This window comes from Schistocerca gregaria, chromosome 8 (genome assembly GCF_023897955.1).
Source record: "Schistocerca gregaria isolate iqSchGreg1 chromosome 8, iqSchGreg1.2, whole genome shotgun sequence".
NCBI lineage: Eukaryota > Metazoa > Arthropoda > Insecta > Orthoptera > Acrididae > Schistocerca > Schistocerca gregaria.
Window position 1 is genome coordinate 496,426,317 of NC_064927.1, and position 17,119 is coordinate 496,443,435.

The window sequence follows — 17,119 nt, forward strand, 5'->3', positions numbered from 1 at the left end:
CCCTTGGCCAGAAATCCCATTCTTCCTATCTCTGCGCTTTATTAATTCCCGCTATACCTTACATTCAACCTGACTGTGCCTCTTTCCATGTTGTCTAACCAACCTCTACGACGAGCTGTACTGTTGGTTGGTTGGTTTAAAAGAGGGGGGGGGGGGGGGGAGAGGGATACCGAACTGCTAGGTCATCGGTCCTTAACTGTACTGGGGTGGCGTGTTAACCCGAGTACACACTACTTTTGGATAACAGAGTGAGTCACTGTGCTAACGTCACAATGCCTTGTACTGGACTTTCTGCTGCGCTATGTTCAGAGTGCACTTGCCGTCCAGCACACCAGAAATGATTAAACGTTCAGTGCTTACATTGGAGTAAACGTTATTTACTTGTTACGCAAAACTAGTCTCACAAAGCCCCATGAATGTTTTGAGCGTAATTATTATTCAAAGCCGAATGAGTGGAACAAGGTACGATAAAAATCTATTCAACGAGAAATTGTTTCTACTTAACTACAGTAACAGTACGGCTAAGTGCCGCTTCTGTGCAGAACATAACAAGAAATACACTTCCGGAAACTCAAAATCTTAAATCACCAAGCGAGACATATTACAGCTTAATGCGTCATCTAGGAAACTCACATAAAAATCCTCTTCGCAATGAATATGAATTCTGGCAAATCGAATTTACTAGAAATCTTAACCTGGCATTAGCATAGACGAAAATTAACTGTAAAACGAAGCCTTTAAGAATTCTACTGATATATTGTAAATTGTTAAAACTGATAAATTTCCTCGCGTCAGTTAGCAGTATCTTTGAAGGGGCTGCTGAGATATTACTCGTCTGTGGCTAAATATAACAATAGATATGAATTATCAATAAACGTCTTTGTCTTGCTTTTTTTCTCTCTGAAAAGTAATTAAAAGTTACAGATATGTATGAATATCTTTTGCTCTCTACTTCCTTTCCAGTTTAAACACTGCGCCGAAATCACAACTTCAGGTAGGTGCTCAGTTGATAGTAATCACGGTCGTAATATATAGCAAAGATAACATGATCCTTGAATGTCAACGATAATGCGTAATTGCTACCAAACTTCATTACTATTATTTAAGTAAAAGAAATACGCAAACAACCAATGTGGTTTACTTTGTTACCTTTTTCTCTATCTTTTACGCTAATTATCAAACAGATTCCTAGTTTCATTAAAACCCGAATTTACGACCAACGAGCTTGCTATTTTAGGCTCAAAGTGAAGCGATTAACCTTGCCTTCCTTAGCAAATTCGGATACTGATTCTTCTTACGGTACCCGATGTAGGTAAATCCTACGAATATTAACTCTTGTTGTAGCTAACTTTACCTGCGTCATCTTTGCACATGATACTATGATACTGAATTCGGAAGTGCCACTGTAATTCAGAACACAATCTTTGTTTTATATTTCAATCATGTAGTATCATTTTATTTGCACCTTTTTGTATTTCAGTACAATTTTCTGAGCGTGAGTGGTAGAGTGCCAGTAAGAAACCATTACCCCACAAATCGGTGACTACACAATTAACAAAAATTAAACAGAAGTCCTATACGCCGCCGACGCTTTTAGCCTGACAGTGAACTCTCAAAGCAAAGCTCCGCGTCTTCCGGCATTAGCATGACGCGAACCGCTACAATCCCCTGTTTGAAAACAGGCCACTCGCCACTTTTCACTCTGCACGTCTCGTTTCAGCTACGCGCGGTTCTTTAATGACTCCACTTTACTGGGTTGTGCACTAAAAACTGGTTAAGACTACGATTTTTTTAACTGTTTGTGGGCCAATTGAAACTAACGAGCCAAATGGCGTCCGCCGTATATGTTAGGGAACAAAATTCCACCGAAACGCACTCGAGTCGTTACCTCGTCCGACGCACTTCGAACAACCTGATCCACCACAGACAGACCATCAAAGAACTCAAAATTACCTCTGGCGTGCTGTAAGATACTAAGAGTACGTCACGGATCAAAAATTCTGTTATCTGCGATATCACCACTAAATCAACACTTTGCTTCAGCTGTGGCTTCCGCAACCTAAATTTACCACAATTAGCTATAATCGCCCACTGCACTAAAAATCTGGGAACAATCACTCGCAGCCAATTTTTCGCCAACCCAGTGGCTTAACTGCTACTATGGGAACGCATAAGAATCTAAATATTCCTTGGAGGGAGGTGGGCGGGGGGGAGGGGGGGGAGGGGGGGGGAGGGGGAGGGATGCAACACCAACTCTTGCACCTACACACGGCAATTAACGGTGGCCACTTCTCAACAATCTGACATACCAAACCCGCACACCCAAGCCTTGTTAAAATCGATCGCCTTGCGACGATCCAACACGCACGACGTCCGTATGTAGACATTCTAAAACCTACATCTGGACTGTCTGAGACCAATACGTCAACTCTCTGTCACTCTCATGTAAATTATGTGGAAACCATTTAAAATGAACAAACACGTACGCCACCTCGGCTTTTCACAGTAAGTGTATTATCGGCAGCGGCCTTCGGTAAACTCGAACGGCTGCCATCTACTTCGTTGCACTACTGCAGCCTCGCTGATATATGCGATGTCCGGTGTCGGTTTGCAGGTGGAATGTGCGTCAATCTTGTCATTGTGGCGCGTACCGTGCGTCTAGAACATTGTTTTCACGCATCGTCTACCATACACATCAAATTATACATTTCCACTTGGCTTTAATACACATAAGTGCTCAGATGCCGACCAATAGTAAAGACGAATATATACTATGCGTTAACACAGAAAAGCGCCTACCCGTAGGTCACAACTCTTCCTTCAGATGACAACCTCCTTTTGAGTAGTTAACGGCCTGAGCTCTGAATATGGGACTACTTTGCCTCTGGAATGTTTTCCCCAAGATAATGGTTCAAATGGCTCTGAGCACTATGGGACTCAACTGCTGTGGTCATTAGTCCCCTAGAACTTAGAACTACTTAAACCTAACTAACCTAAGGAAAACACACACATCCATGCCCGAGGCAGGATTCGAACCCAAGATAATGCCATAATCATTACACAATACCGTACAGCTGAATGTCACCGGGGATATACAGCTGCAGTTTCCCTTTGCCTTCAGCAGTTCGTATAGCCAACATCGAAGACTCATGTTGACTAATGTTACAACGCCAGATTAATCAATCACCCAGACTGTTGCTCCTGCAACTACAGTTGATCGTTGCTCGGAAGTGGTTTCAGTATCGTTTAGTCGTACTCTGAGTTATTCGAGTGTGCCAGAAACTGTGAATGAGATGGTGTGTATAGCGGAAACTCGCGTTAATATTGGTTCGTTTAAAAACACTCGCGAAGTCTTTGATGTCGGCCGCTGTGGCCGAGAGGTTCTAGGCACTTCAGTCCGGATCCGCGCTGCTGCTACAGTCGCAGGTTCGAATCATGCCTCGGGCATGGTTATGTGTGATGCCCTTAGGTTAGTTAGGTTTGAGTAGATCGCAGTATAGGGCACTGACGACCTCAGATGTTAACTCCCACAGTGCTTGGAGCCATTTGAATTTCAAGTATTTCATGAACAATTCCTGAACTCCAGTATTGGTGCAAAAATAGTATTCGCAACTCACAACAAAATAGCTGTTCATTGTCAATGTTCCTCATTCTAATCGCAACAGCATTTGTAGATTTAGAGAAAGCGTTTAACGATGTTGACTGTTCTTTGAAGTTTTGAAAGTATCAGGGATAAAATATAGGGAGCTAAAGGCTATTTTCAAGTTGTACAGAAACTCGACGGCAGTTATAAGAGTCGAAGTTCATGAAAGGGAAGCAATAATTGAGAAGGGAGTGAGATAGGGTTGTACCTGTCCCCGATGATATACAATTTGTATATTGAGCAAGCAGTAGAGGAAACCACAGAACAATTTGAAAAGGGAATTAAAGTTCAGGGAGAACAGAGTAAAACACTGACGTTAGCCGATGACATTGTAATTCGGGCGGAGACAGCAAAGTAAATGGAAGAACAGTTGAACAGAATAGATAGTGTTTTGAAAAGAGGTTATAAGGTGAACGTCAACAAAAGTAAAAGAATGGTAATGTAATTTAATTGAATTAAGTCAGGCGATGATGAGAGAATTAGATTCGGAAATGAGACATTAGATGTAGGAGACGAGTATTGCTATTTTGGCAGCAAAATAACTCATTTTGATCAAATAGAGAGGACATAAAATGTAGACTGCCAACTGGGTTGTTTTGAAAGTCAGCCTTTTTTTTTTTTTTTTCGGTCGTCAGTCTACTGACTGGTTTGATGCGGCCCGCCACGAATTACTTTCCTGAGTTAACCTCTTCATCTCAGAGTAGCACTTGCAACCTACGTCCTCAATTATTTGCTTGACGTATTCCAATCTCTGTCTTCCTCTCCAGTTTTTGCCCCCTACAGCTCCCTCTAGTAACATGGAAGTCATTCCCTCATGTCTTAGCAGATGTCCTATCATCCTGTCCCTTCTCCTTATCAGTGTTTTCCACATATTCCTTTCCTCTCCGATTCTGCGTAGAACCTCCTCATTCCTTATCTTATCAGTCCACCTAATTTTCAACATTCGTCTATAGCACCACATCTCAAATGCTTCTATTCTCTTCTGTTCCGGTTTTCCCACAGTCCATGTTTCACTATCATACAATGCTGTACTCCAGACGTACATCTTCTGAAATTTCTTCCTCAAATTAAGGCCCGTATTTGATATTAGTAGACTTCTCTTGGCCAGAAATGCCTTTTTTGCCATAGCGAGTCTGCTTTTGATGTCCTCCTTGCTCCGTCCGTCATTGGTTATTTTACTGCCTAGGTAGCAGAATTCTTTAACTTCATTGACTTCGTGACCATCAATCCTGATGTTAAGTTTCTCGCTGTTCTCATTTCTACTACTTCTCATTACCTTCGTCTTTTTCCGATTTACTCTCAAACCGTACTGTGTACTCATTAGACTGTTAATTCCGTTCAGCAGATCATTTAATTCCTCTTCAGTTTCACTCAGGATAGCAATGTCATCAGCGAATCGTATCATTGATATCCTTTCACCTTGTATTTTAATTCCACTCCTGAACCTTTCTTTTGTTTCCGTCATTGCTTCCTCGATGTACAGATTGAAGAGTAGGGGCGAAAGGCTACAGCCTTGTCTTACACCCTTCTTAATACGAGCACTTCGTTCTTGATCGTCCACTCTTATTATTCCTCTTGGTTGTTGTACATATTGTATATGGCCCGTGTCTCCCTATAGCTTACTCCTACTTTTTTCAGAATCTCGAACAGCTTTCAGCGATTTATATCGTCGAACACTTTTTCCAGGTCGACAAACTCTATGAACGTGTCTTGATTTTTCTTGAGCCTTGCTTCCATTATTAGCTGTAACGTCAGAATTGCCTCTCTCGTCCCTTTACTTTTCCTAAAGTCAAACTGATCGTCACCTAGGACATTCTCAATTTTCTTTTCCATTTTTCTGTATATTATTCTTGTAAGCAGCTTCGATGGATGAGCTGTTAAGATGATAGAGCGATAATTCTCGCACTTGTCAGCTCTTGCCGTCTTCGGAATTGTGTGGATGATGCTTTTCCGAAAGTCAGATGGTATGTCGCCAGACTCATATATTCTACACACCAACGTGAATAGTCGTTTTGTTCCCACTTCCCCTAATGATTTTAGAATTTCTGATGGAATGTTATCTATCCCTTCTGCCTCATTTGACCGTAAGTCCTCCAAAGCTCTTTTAAATTCCGATTCCAATACTGGATCCCCTATCTCTTCTAAATTGACTCCTGTTTCTTCTTCTATCACATCAGACAAATCTTCACCCTCATAGAGGTTTTCAATGTATTGTTTCCATCTATCTGCTCTCTTCTCTGCATTTAACAGTGGAATCCCCGTTGCACTCTTAATGTTACCACCGTTGCTTTTAATGTCACCAAAGGTTGTTTTGACTTTCCTGTATGCTGAGTCTGTCCTTCCGACAATCACATCTTTTTCGATGCCTTCACATTTTTCCTGCAGCCATTTCGTCTTAGCTTCCCTGCACTTCCTATTTATTTCATTCCTCAGCGACTTGTATTCCTGATTTTCCCGGAACATGTTTGTACTTCCTCCTTTCATCAATCAACTGAAGTATTTCTTCTGTTACCCATGGTTTCTTCGCAGCTACCTTCATTGTACCTATGTTTTCCTTCCCAACTTCTGTGATGACCCGTTTTAGAGATGTCCATTCCTCTTCAACTGTGCTTCCTACTGCGCTATTCCTTATTGCTGTATCTATAGCGTTAGGAACTTCAAACGTATCTCGTCATTCCTTAGTACTTCCGTATCCCACTTCTTTGCGTATTGATTCTTCCTGACTAATGTCCTGAACTTCAGCCTACTCTTCATCACTACTATATTGTGATCTGAGTCTATATCTGCTCCTGGGTACGCCTTACAATCCAGTATCTGATTTCGGAATCTCTGTCTGACCATGATGTAATCTAATTGAAATCTTCCCGTATCTCCCGGCCTTTTCCAAGTATACCTCCTCCTCTTGTGATTCTTGAACAAGGTATTCGCTATTACTAGCTGAAACTTGTTACAGAACTCAATTAGCCTTTCTCCTCTTTCATTCCTTGTCCCAAGCCCATATTCTCCTGCAACTTTTCTTCTACTCCTTCCCCTACAACTGCATTCCGGTCGCCCATGACTATTAGATTTTCGTCCCCCTTTACATACTGCATTACCCTTTCAATATCCTCATACACTTTCTCTATCTGTTCATCTTCAGCTTGCGACGTCGTCATGTATATCTGAACTATCGTGGTCGGTGTTGGTCTGCTGTCGATTCTGATTAGAACAACCCGGTCACTGAACTGTTCACAGTAACACACCCTCTGCCCTACCTTCCTATTCATAACGAATCCTACACCTGTTATACCATTTTCTGCTGCTGTTGATATTACCCGATACTCATCTGACCAGAAATCCTTGTCTTCCTTCCACTTCACTTCACTGACCCCTACTATATCTAGATTGAGCCTTTGTATTTCCCTTTTCAGATTTTCTAGTTTCCCTACTACGTTCAAGCTTCTGACATTCCACGCCCCGACTCGTAGAACGTTACCCTTTCATTGATTATTCAAACTTTTTCTCATGGTAACCTCCCCCTTGGCAGTCCCCTCCCGGAGATCTGAATGGGGGACTATTCCGGAATATTTTTCCAAGGGAGTGATCATCATGACACTTCTTCAATTACAGGCCACATGTCCTGTGGATACACGTTACGTGTCTTTAATGCAGTGGTTTCCATTGCCTTCTGCATCCTCATGTCGTTGATCATTGCTGATTCTTCCGCCTTTAGGAGCAATTTCCCACCCCTAGGACAAGAGAGTGCCCTGAACCTCTATCCGCTCCTCTGCCCTCTTTGACAAGGCCGTTGGCAGAATGAGGCTGACTTCTTATGCGGAAGTCTTCGGCCGCCAATGCTGACTATTTATCAAAATAGAAGACGTGTTGATTATGAATCAAAGACGCTACCCCTATACCACAGGTACTTTTGCAAACTTTTAAAGCACAGTTTTCAAAACAACCCAAACTGGAAGAACGTAAAAAGGAGCTTCAAACCTTAGTAAGATAAATGTAGACCGGCAATGGCAAGAAAAGCGTTTCTGAAAAAGGGGAACTAGTTAACAACTAATATAATTTTAAATGTAAAGAAGTCATCTCTGGAGGTATTTATCTGGAGTGTAGCCTTTAATGGACGCCAAACGTGGACAATAAGCAATTGAGACCAGAAGAGAATAGAAACTTTCAAATTTGGTGCTGAAGAAGAATGCTCAAGAATAGAAGGACAGATTGAATAACGAATAAGGAAGTACTGAAGTGATGTGGGGAGAAACGTGAGAAAAGAAGGGATGGGTTGATAGCGCACATCGTGAGGGATAAAGGAATTATGAAATTGCTGATAGAAGGAAGCGAGGGTTAAAAACTGTAGAGGCAGATCGAACCCTGAATACAGTAATCAGGTTCAAATAGATGTTGTTGTCGTTGTGGTCTTCAGTCCTGGGACTGGTTTGATGCAACTCTCCATGCTACTGTATCCTGTGCAAGCTTCTTCGTCTCCCAGTACTTACTGCAGCCTACATCTTTCTGAATCTGCTTAGAGTATTCATCTCTTGGTCTCCCTCTACGATTTTTACCCTCCACGCTGCCCTTCAGTACTAAATTGGTCATCCCTCGGTGTCTCAGGACATGTCCTATCAACCGATCCCTTCTTCTAGTCAAGTTGTGCCACAAGCTCCTCTTCTCCCCAATTCTGTTCAATACTTTCTAATTAGTTATGTGATCTACCCATCTAATCTTCCGCATTCTTCTGTAGCACCACATTTCGAAAGCTTCTATTCTCTTCTTGTCTAAACTACTTATCGTCCACGTTTCACTTCCATACATGGCTACACTCCATACAAATACTTTCAGAAACGACTTCCTGACACTTAAATCTACACTCGATGCTAACAATTTTTCTTCTTCATAAACGCTTTCCTTGCCATTGCCAATCTACATTTTATATCCTCTCTACTTCGACCATCATCAGTTACTTTGCTCCCCAAATAGCAAAATAACTTCACTACTTTAAGTGTCTTATTTCCTAATCTAATTGCCTCAGCATCACCCAACTTAATTCGACTACATTCCATTATCCTCGTTTCGTGATGTTCATTTTATATCCTCTTTTCAAGACACTGTCCTTTCCATTCAACTGCTCTTCCAAGTCCTTTACTGTCTCTGACAGAATTACAACGTCATCGGCGAACCTCAAAGTTTTTATTTCTTCTCCATGGATTTTAATATCTACTCCGAACTTTTCTATTGTTTTCTGTATTGCTTGCTCAATATACAGATTGAATAACATCGGGGATAGACTACAACCCTGTCTCACTCCCTTCCCAACCACTGCTTCCCTTTCATGCCCCTCGACTCTTATAACTGCCATCTGGTTTCTGTACAAATTGCAAATAGCCTTTCGCTCCCTTTATTTTATCCCTGCTACCTTCAGAATTTGAAAGAGAGTATTTCAATCAACATTGTCAAAAGCTTTCTCTAAGTCTACAAATGCTAGAAACGTAGGTTTGCCTGTCCTTAATCTAGCTTCTAAGATCAGTCGTAGGATCAGTATTGCCTCACGTGTTCCAACATTTCTGCGGAATCCAAACTGATTTTCGCCGAGGTCTGCTTCTACCATTTTTTCCATTCATCTGTAAAGAATTCGCGTTAGTATTTTGCAGCTGTGACTTATTAAACTAATAGTTCGGTAATTTTCACATCTGTCAACACCTGCTTTCTTTGGGATTGGAATTATTATATTCTTCTTGAAGTCTGACTGTATTTCACCTGTCTCATGCATCTTGCTCACCAGATGGTAGAGTTTTGTCAGGACTGGCTCTCCCAAGGCTGTCAGTAGTTCTAATGGAATGTTGTCTACTCCGGGGGCCTTTTTTCTACTCAGGTCTTTCAGTGCTCTGTCAAACTCTTCACGCAGTATCATATCTCCCATTTCATCATCATCTACATCCTCTTCCATTTCCATAATATTGTCCTCAAGTACATCCCCTTGTATAGACCCTCTATATACTCCTTCCACCTTTCTGCTTTCCTTTCTTTGCTTAGAACTGGGTTTCCATCAAAGCTCTTTATATTCATGAAGTGGTTCTCCTTTCTCCAAAGGTCTCTTTAATTTTCCTATACGCAATATCTATCTTACCCCTAGTGAGATAAGCCTCTACATCCTTACATTTGTCCTCTAGCCATCCCTGTTTAGCCATTTTGCACTTCCTGTCGATCTCATTTTTGAGACGTTTGTATTCTTTTTTACCTGCATCATTTACTGCATTTTTATATTTTCTCCTTTCATCAATTAAATTCAATATTTCTTCTGTTACCCAAGGGTTTATACTAGCCCTCGTCTTTTTACCTATTTGATCCTCTGCTGCCTTCACTATTTCATCCCTCAAAGTTACCCATTCTTCTTCTACTGTATTTCTTTCCCCCATTCCTGTCAATTGTTCCCTTATGCTCTCCCTGAAACTCTGTACAACCCCTGGTTCTTTCAGTTTATCCAGGTACCATCTCCTTAAATTCCCACCTTTTAGCAGTTTCTTCAGTTTTAATCTATAGTTCATAACCAATAGATTGTGGTCAGAGTCCACATCTGCCCCTGGAAATGTCCTACAATTTAAAACCTTGTTCCTAAATCTCTGTCTTACCATTATATAATCTATCTGAGACCTTCTAGTATTTCCAGGCTTCTTTCATGTATACAACCTTCTTTTATGATTCTTGAACCAAGTGTTAACTATGATTAAGTTATGCTCTGCGCAAAATTCTACGAGACGGCTTCCTCTTTCATTTCTTAGCCCCAATCCATATTCCCCTACTATGTTTCCTTCTCCCCCTTTTCCTACGCTTGAATTCCAGTCACCCATGGCTATTAAATGTTCGTCTCTTTTCACTATTTGAATATTATCTTTTATCTCCTCATACATTTCTTCAATTTCTTCATCTGCAGAGCTAATTGGCATATAAACTTGTACTACTGTAGTAGGCGTGGGTTTCGTGTCTATCTTGGCCACAATAATGCGTTCACTATGCTGTTTGTAGTAGCTTACCTGTACTCCTATTTTTTTATTCATTATTAAACCTACTCTTGCATTACCCCTATTTGATTTTGTTTTTATAACCCTGTATTCACCTGAACAAATGTCTTGTTCCTCCTGCCACCGAACTTCACTAATTCGCACTATATCTAACTTTAACCTATCCATTTCCCTTTTTAAATTTTCTAACCTACCTGCCCGATTAAGGGATCTGACATTCCACACTTCGATTCGTAGAAAGCCAGTTTTCTTCCTCCTGATAACAACGTCCTCCTGAGTAGTCCCCGCCCGGAGATCCGAATGGGGGACTATTTTACCTCCGGAATATTTTACCTAAGAGGACGCCATCATCATTTAATCATACAGTAAAGCTGCATGCCCTCGGAAAAAATTACGGCCGTAGTTTCTCCTTGCTTTCAGCCGTTCGCAGTACCAGAAGAGCAAGGCTATTTTGGTTATTGTTAGAAGGCCAGATCAGTCAATCATCCAGACTGTCGCCCCTGCAACTACTGAAATGGCTGCTGCCCCTCTTCAAGAGGGGTTGTGGTTGCACCTATGGTACGGCTATCTGTATCGTTGAGGCACGCAAGCCTCCCTACCAACGCCAAGGTCCGTGGTTCATGGAGGAGGGGGGGGGGGGGGCAAATAGATGTAGGTTGCGTTAATTATGCAGACGAAGAGGCTTGCAAAGGACAGGGTAGCGTGGACAGCCGCACCAGACCAGTTGCCGGACTGCAGACCACACTAACGACGACCGTAAACATTCGAGCCAAGCTCTGTAGGTGATTGGAAAAATGTGGTGGAAAATCGGTGCTTGCCGGAAAAAAATTTATAACAGATTATGGGTCGCTAGTTCGACCCGATGCTGTGTTTTATGAGTGATGAAACTTGGTTCCCCTTTCTGGTCACATGAATAGTCTGAATAAACATCATTGCTCCTCTGAAAACCTTCACACATGTCTCTTCGCGATAAAAGAGTCGGAGATGATGCACGGTTCCCAATAGTCGAATTATCGGACCGTCGTCTTTTGAAAACACTGTCAATATAGACGTTTATTTCCAGATTTTCTTGAACTTATACTCTCAGTTAAAAGGACACGAAAGGTAGCAATAATAAGATCCATTCCATTTATCTGTGGGGGTATTTGGCAGGAAAAGGTACGAACCTAGCTGTAAAACGGTAGACCGACCGAAGGAAAACATATTTCGGAGTGCTCAAACAATCGATGTCACAGTCCAGCGTAAAGTGAATTTGAACCAGAGGAGAAATGTTCCAACAGGAGCCCAAAAAAGGCGAATCTGCTCATGTTTAAAAGACTGACTGAAAAGTGTAGTAGCAGTTGCTTCATTCTACCTTCTTCAGCACCTTTATAAACTTTCCCAAAAATTTTGCCATGCGAAGATATTCGCGCTTTTTTTAACATGCAACTCACCTCTCACACCTACAAGCTCTGCTAACTAACAGTAGCTCGCTCACAGCCACCTGTCCATCGCTGTAAGCCTCTCATACCCATCCACTCCCGCCTGTCCGTTCTCATTTGCTCTTTCAGTCCAACTCGTCATTCTCTCAGTGTGTCCATCTAACTGTCACTGCCTCCTGTCGCACGGTCACGTTCCGTTCTCCTACTGTTGTCTTCTCTCACTGTCCTGTCTCCTTCTCGCTCTCTCTCTCTCTCTCTCTCTCTCTCTCTCTCTCTCTCTCTCTCTCTCCCTCTATTACTGCTAGTGCCCCATTCATTCCTTCCCATTGATTCTGTCTCATCTCACTGCCGCTATCTTTGTCTTCCTCGTTGTCATTGTCATAGAGTCTCTCACTATCACTGGCTCTCACCCAATCCAACTTTCTCCTTCTCTTTATTCCTCTCCCACTGTCACTGTGTCCTTCACTATTTTCTAACACTGTTCTGTCACTGTCAACTATGTTCCACTGCCCCTTTTTCCTTCTCTTTCTCTCACACTCACATTGTCTCCTCGCTGTTTCTTCATCTGTTTACCACTCGCACTACCTCCTTCTGTCAGAATAAACAAGTGCGAGTATGTTTGCATGCTAAAATTTTTGGAAATTTTTTAAAGGTGGTGGGAAAGATAAAATGGTGCAGCTGGAACCCCCTTTTTCAGCCAGAGTCTTTTAAACATGAACATATTCGCTTTTTTTGTCCTCCGATGGGAGTATTTTTCTGCTGGTTCCCTTCTTTTCCCCGCCACTGCGGGGCACGTCACTCACCTGAAACCTGAGATAGCGCAGAACTAGTTTTACACTTCAGACCGAATTTTACGGGTACAAAAATTTTGCCTGTGCTTGAGTACTACAATATGGGGTTCCAAGGAGCATTCTGATGATAATGGAGACACAGCAAATTTCTTCGTGTTACGCCAATTTATAAACTACGCTTTCGCCTCACACTGGATTTTATGTGCATATTTCACGTGTACAAGTAGCGTAACTTTGGACCTCGGTACGGTACTTCGGAAACAAATAAAGCTATCAAGAAAATCTCCAAGGTTGTTCCATACCCGGATCTTAGAAACATATCGCAAAATTGTAGCCATTTGCTGTGCACATCCGTCTTGGAATTCACCGCTCGTGTTTGACACGAAAAAAATGGAAAGAAACGCTTTTTTGTAGATCTATTAGGAACCGACCATGAGCAAATAACTTTGAATCTCAGCATCTCAGGAATGATGAAGATACCAATAAAATTTTCAAGATTATTCGAGATCGGAGTTTTAGGAATATATTGTAAATAGTTTCACCAATTTGCTGTGCATGCCCGTCTTGGAATCCGCAGCTCGGTTTTGGTACAAAAACCCTTTTTGGGGGGCTTTCTGAGAGACCGCCAGGCACCTCACAAGCCCCTTAATGTCCGCCGTGGGCCACATCAATTGCAAAAAGAACCAGTCGATTTGCTCTATTTGCCTATGCAGTAGGAAGTGTGTAATATAGTTTGACCCTGTACTCTAGGATAGTGACACTAAGACGGTTCATCCGTTGAGTATTCGGATGGTCCCTAGCGCACGGGCTACGCAAAACATTTGATACTGCCTTTCTGTCGCTAACAGATCCCAAGGCATGAGCCACGGAACAATGCCGTTTTTATGGCGTCGCATGCATACCGATGTGACTTCACGGGCAAAATAAATGGCTCTGAGCACTATGGGACTTAACAGCAGAGGCCATCAGTCCCCTAGAACTTAGAACTACTTAAACCTAACTAACCTACGGACATCACACACATCCACGCCCGAGGCAGGATTCGAACCTGCGACCGTAGCGGTCGCGCGGTTCCAGACTGAAGCGCCTAGAACCGCTCGGTCACAACGGCCGGCACTTCACTTGCACGAAAATGCGCAGAGATACAGGTCTTCCATTTTCGTCGTAGGTCGTAATTTATTAATTGTTGGAGTTTTCGAAAGTATATTACAATTTCAGATAAAATAAGGTTGTACATTCCTAAATGTGCTTAATACTGACGTGGGGTCATTTGGGCATACTTTGGTCCTGAAGTTGCCTTTCTCGCTGCCTGCACTAAGCTTGAGTTTTATATAACTAGCCTGGCCGCCAAATGTTTTCTAACGATGGAAGTATACATAAACTAGTACCAGCCGGTCAAGGATATCCAGTCGTGGTGGCGCCCGCGGCAAACAGCTATAACCTGATTTTGTTTAGGCTCCTGTCTCAGCAGATGCGTTCCCCAAGCGAGATTTTGTACTTTCGCCGGTGTGACGTTGTCTGGATTGATGCCTCACTCCTCACTCCTTAATCCAGAATAACCGATTCATGCCACTTTCTCGCCTTTGATTGCCTGCAACTATCCTTGCACGATCTGCCTCACAAACAGTTATAAGACATTTAATAAGTAATAAAAAAATGGCTCTGAGCACTGTGGGACTTAACATCTGAGGTCGTCAGTCCCCTAGAACTTAGAACTACTTAAACCTAACTAATCTATGGACATCACACACATCCTTGCCCGAGGCAGGATTCAAACCTGCGACCGTAGTGGCCGTGCGGTTCCAGGCTGCGGAGCCTAGAACCGCTCGGTCACACCTGCCGGCTTAATAGGTCACTTGCACGCTATACGCTCTCTAGGGCAAAACGTTTTTTTCATATGATCGCAGTATAGGAACTGCAATCACCTTTCTTGACACCTGTAGGAGACGAGTATTCGTAACTGACTTACTATTGTCCGATTAAAACTATTTGATAGTTGACACTCCACGCGCTGAGCTGGTTTCCTCCAATCACAGCGCTCAACGCCACGCCCGAACCGGTTGCCATTGCCTAACTGCCACAACAATTGGTCAGTGCACCTTGCCCGGATTTCTTTCTTGATATGTTTGGATCCCATAACCTGGATCTGACCCTGTTATTTCGTATTTCATCACAGATGATAACCACTCTCTCTCTCTCTCTCTCTCTCTCTCTCTCTCTCTCTCTCTCTCTCTCACACACACACACACACAATGGTGGCAATGATATACACGCGTTTTGTAAACAACAATAACCAAACACCGATGACCCTTGGATCCTTCCACACAGGGCGCAGATCACCGTCACAGATACAGTTATGATAATCACAGAGATCGGCTTGCATTAGGTAAGCTTCTCTCCACATTACTTGAAGCTGAAATTTTTAAGACTGCACTTCGTCGTTTTTTACTGGGGCTCGATAGTCACAAGTGTATATACACTCCTGGAAATGGAAAAAAGAACACATTGACACCGGTGTGTCAGACCCACCATACTTGCTCCGGACACTGCGAGAGGGCTGTACAAGCAATGATCACACGCACGGCACAGCGGACACACCAGGAACCGCTGTGTTGGCCGTCGAATGGCGCTAGCTGCGCAGCATTTGTGCACCGCTGCCGTCAGTGTCAGCCAGTTTGCCGTGGCATACGGAGCTCCATCGCAGTCTTTAACACTGGTAGCATGCCGCGACAGCGTGGACGTGAACCGTATGTGCAGTTGACGGACTTTGAGCGAGGGCATATAGTGGGCATGTGGGAGGCCGGGTGGACGTACCGCCGAATTGCTCAACACGTGGGGCGTGAGGTCTCCACAGTACATCGATGTTGTCGCCAGTGGTCGGCGGAAGGTGCACGTGCCCGTCGACCTGGGACCGGACCGCAGCGATGCACGGATGCACGCCAAGACCGTAGGATCCTACGCAGTGCCGTAGGGGACCGCACCGCCACTTCCCAGCAAATTAGGGACACTGTTGCTCCTGGGGTATCGGCGAGGACCATTCGCAACCGTCTCCATGAAGCTGGGCTACGGTCCCGCACACCGTTAGGCCGTCTTCCGCTCACGCCCCAACATCGTGCAGCCCGCCTCCAGTGGTGTCGCGACAGGCGTGAATGGAGGGACGAATGGAGACGTGTCGTCTTCAGCGATGAGAGTCGCTTCTGCCTTGGTGCCAATGATGGTCGTATGCGTGTTTGGCGCCGTGCAGGTGAGCGCCACAATCAGGACTGCATACGACCGAGGCACACAGGGCCAACACCCGGCATCATGGTGTGGGGAGCGATCTCCTACACTGGCCGTACACCTCTGGTGATCGTCGAGGGGACACTGAATAGTGCACGGTACATCCAAACCGTCATCGAACCCATCGTTCTACCATTCCTAGACCGGCAAGGGAACTTGCTGTTCCAACAGGACAATGCACGTCCGCATGTATCCCGTGCCACCCAACGTGCTCTAGAAGGTGTAAGTCAACTACCCTCGCCAGCAAGATCTCCGGATCTATCCCCCATTGAGCATGTTTGGGACTGGATGAAGCGTTGTCTCACGCGGTCTGCACGTCCAGCACGAACGCTGGTCCAACTGAGGCGCCAGGTGGAAATGGCATGGCAAGCCGTTCCACAGGACTACATCCAGCATCTCTACGATCGTCTCCATGGGAGAATAGCAGCCTGCATTGCTGCGAAAGGTGGATATACACTGTACTAGTGCCGACATTGTGCATGCTCTGTTGCCTGTGTCTATGTGCCTGTGGTTCTGTCAGTGTGATCATGTGATGTATCTGACCCCAGGAATGTGTCAATAAAGTTTCCCCTTCCCAGGACAATGAATTCACGGTGTTCTTATTTCAATTTCCAGGAGTGTAGTTTGCACATCGCAGTGGCATAGCGCAGTGCTCAGCTATAAACGTGCCATCTAGCAGGTCGTAGATTAGAATCTCGTCAAATAAAGCGAACGTTCTTTTATTTAAAAATTTAATCAGAAGACTTTCATTAATAACTTTATTTAATTAAATGGATTAAATGTTTTTTTTTTTTTTCTAATAGTTTGCCATAAAATTTTCATACTAGTTGCTCTTATTTTTCTTCCTATCGTATTTTCTTCCTTTGGAATCTGCCTGTATCGCCTATAATATGTAGCCAAGTAGTGACGGGACTGATGATCGGTTGGTAACGTGGCAGATTGTCCAGTCAATATAAGGACAACTTCATGTAAAAAATGGAT

At 43.5% G+C, this 17,119-nt stretch overlaps 2 protein-coding genes across 2 annotated transcripts in view; one reads left to right on the forward strand and one right to left on the reverse strand.

The window, feature by feature from the left end:
- Positions 1–812, reverse strand: part of LOC126284855 (UDP-glucosyltransferase 2-like) — a 64,405-nt gene extending 63,593 nt beyond the window's left edge. The window contains exon 1 of the mRNA XM_049984088.1: positions 634–812. Within this exon, the coding sequence (XP_049840045.1) occupies positions 634–635 (2 nt within the window). The 5' untranslated portion in view covers positions 636–812. The remainder of the gene's footprint in view (positions 1–633) is intronic.
- LOC126284856 (UDP-glycosyltransferase UGT5-like) overlaps positions 1–17,119 on the forward strand; it is an 87,905-nt gene that overhangs the window by 8,237 nt on the left and 62,549 nt on the right. The gene's annotated exons all lie outside the window — the stretch shown is intronic.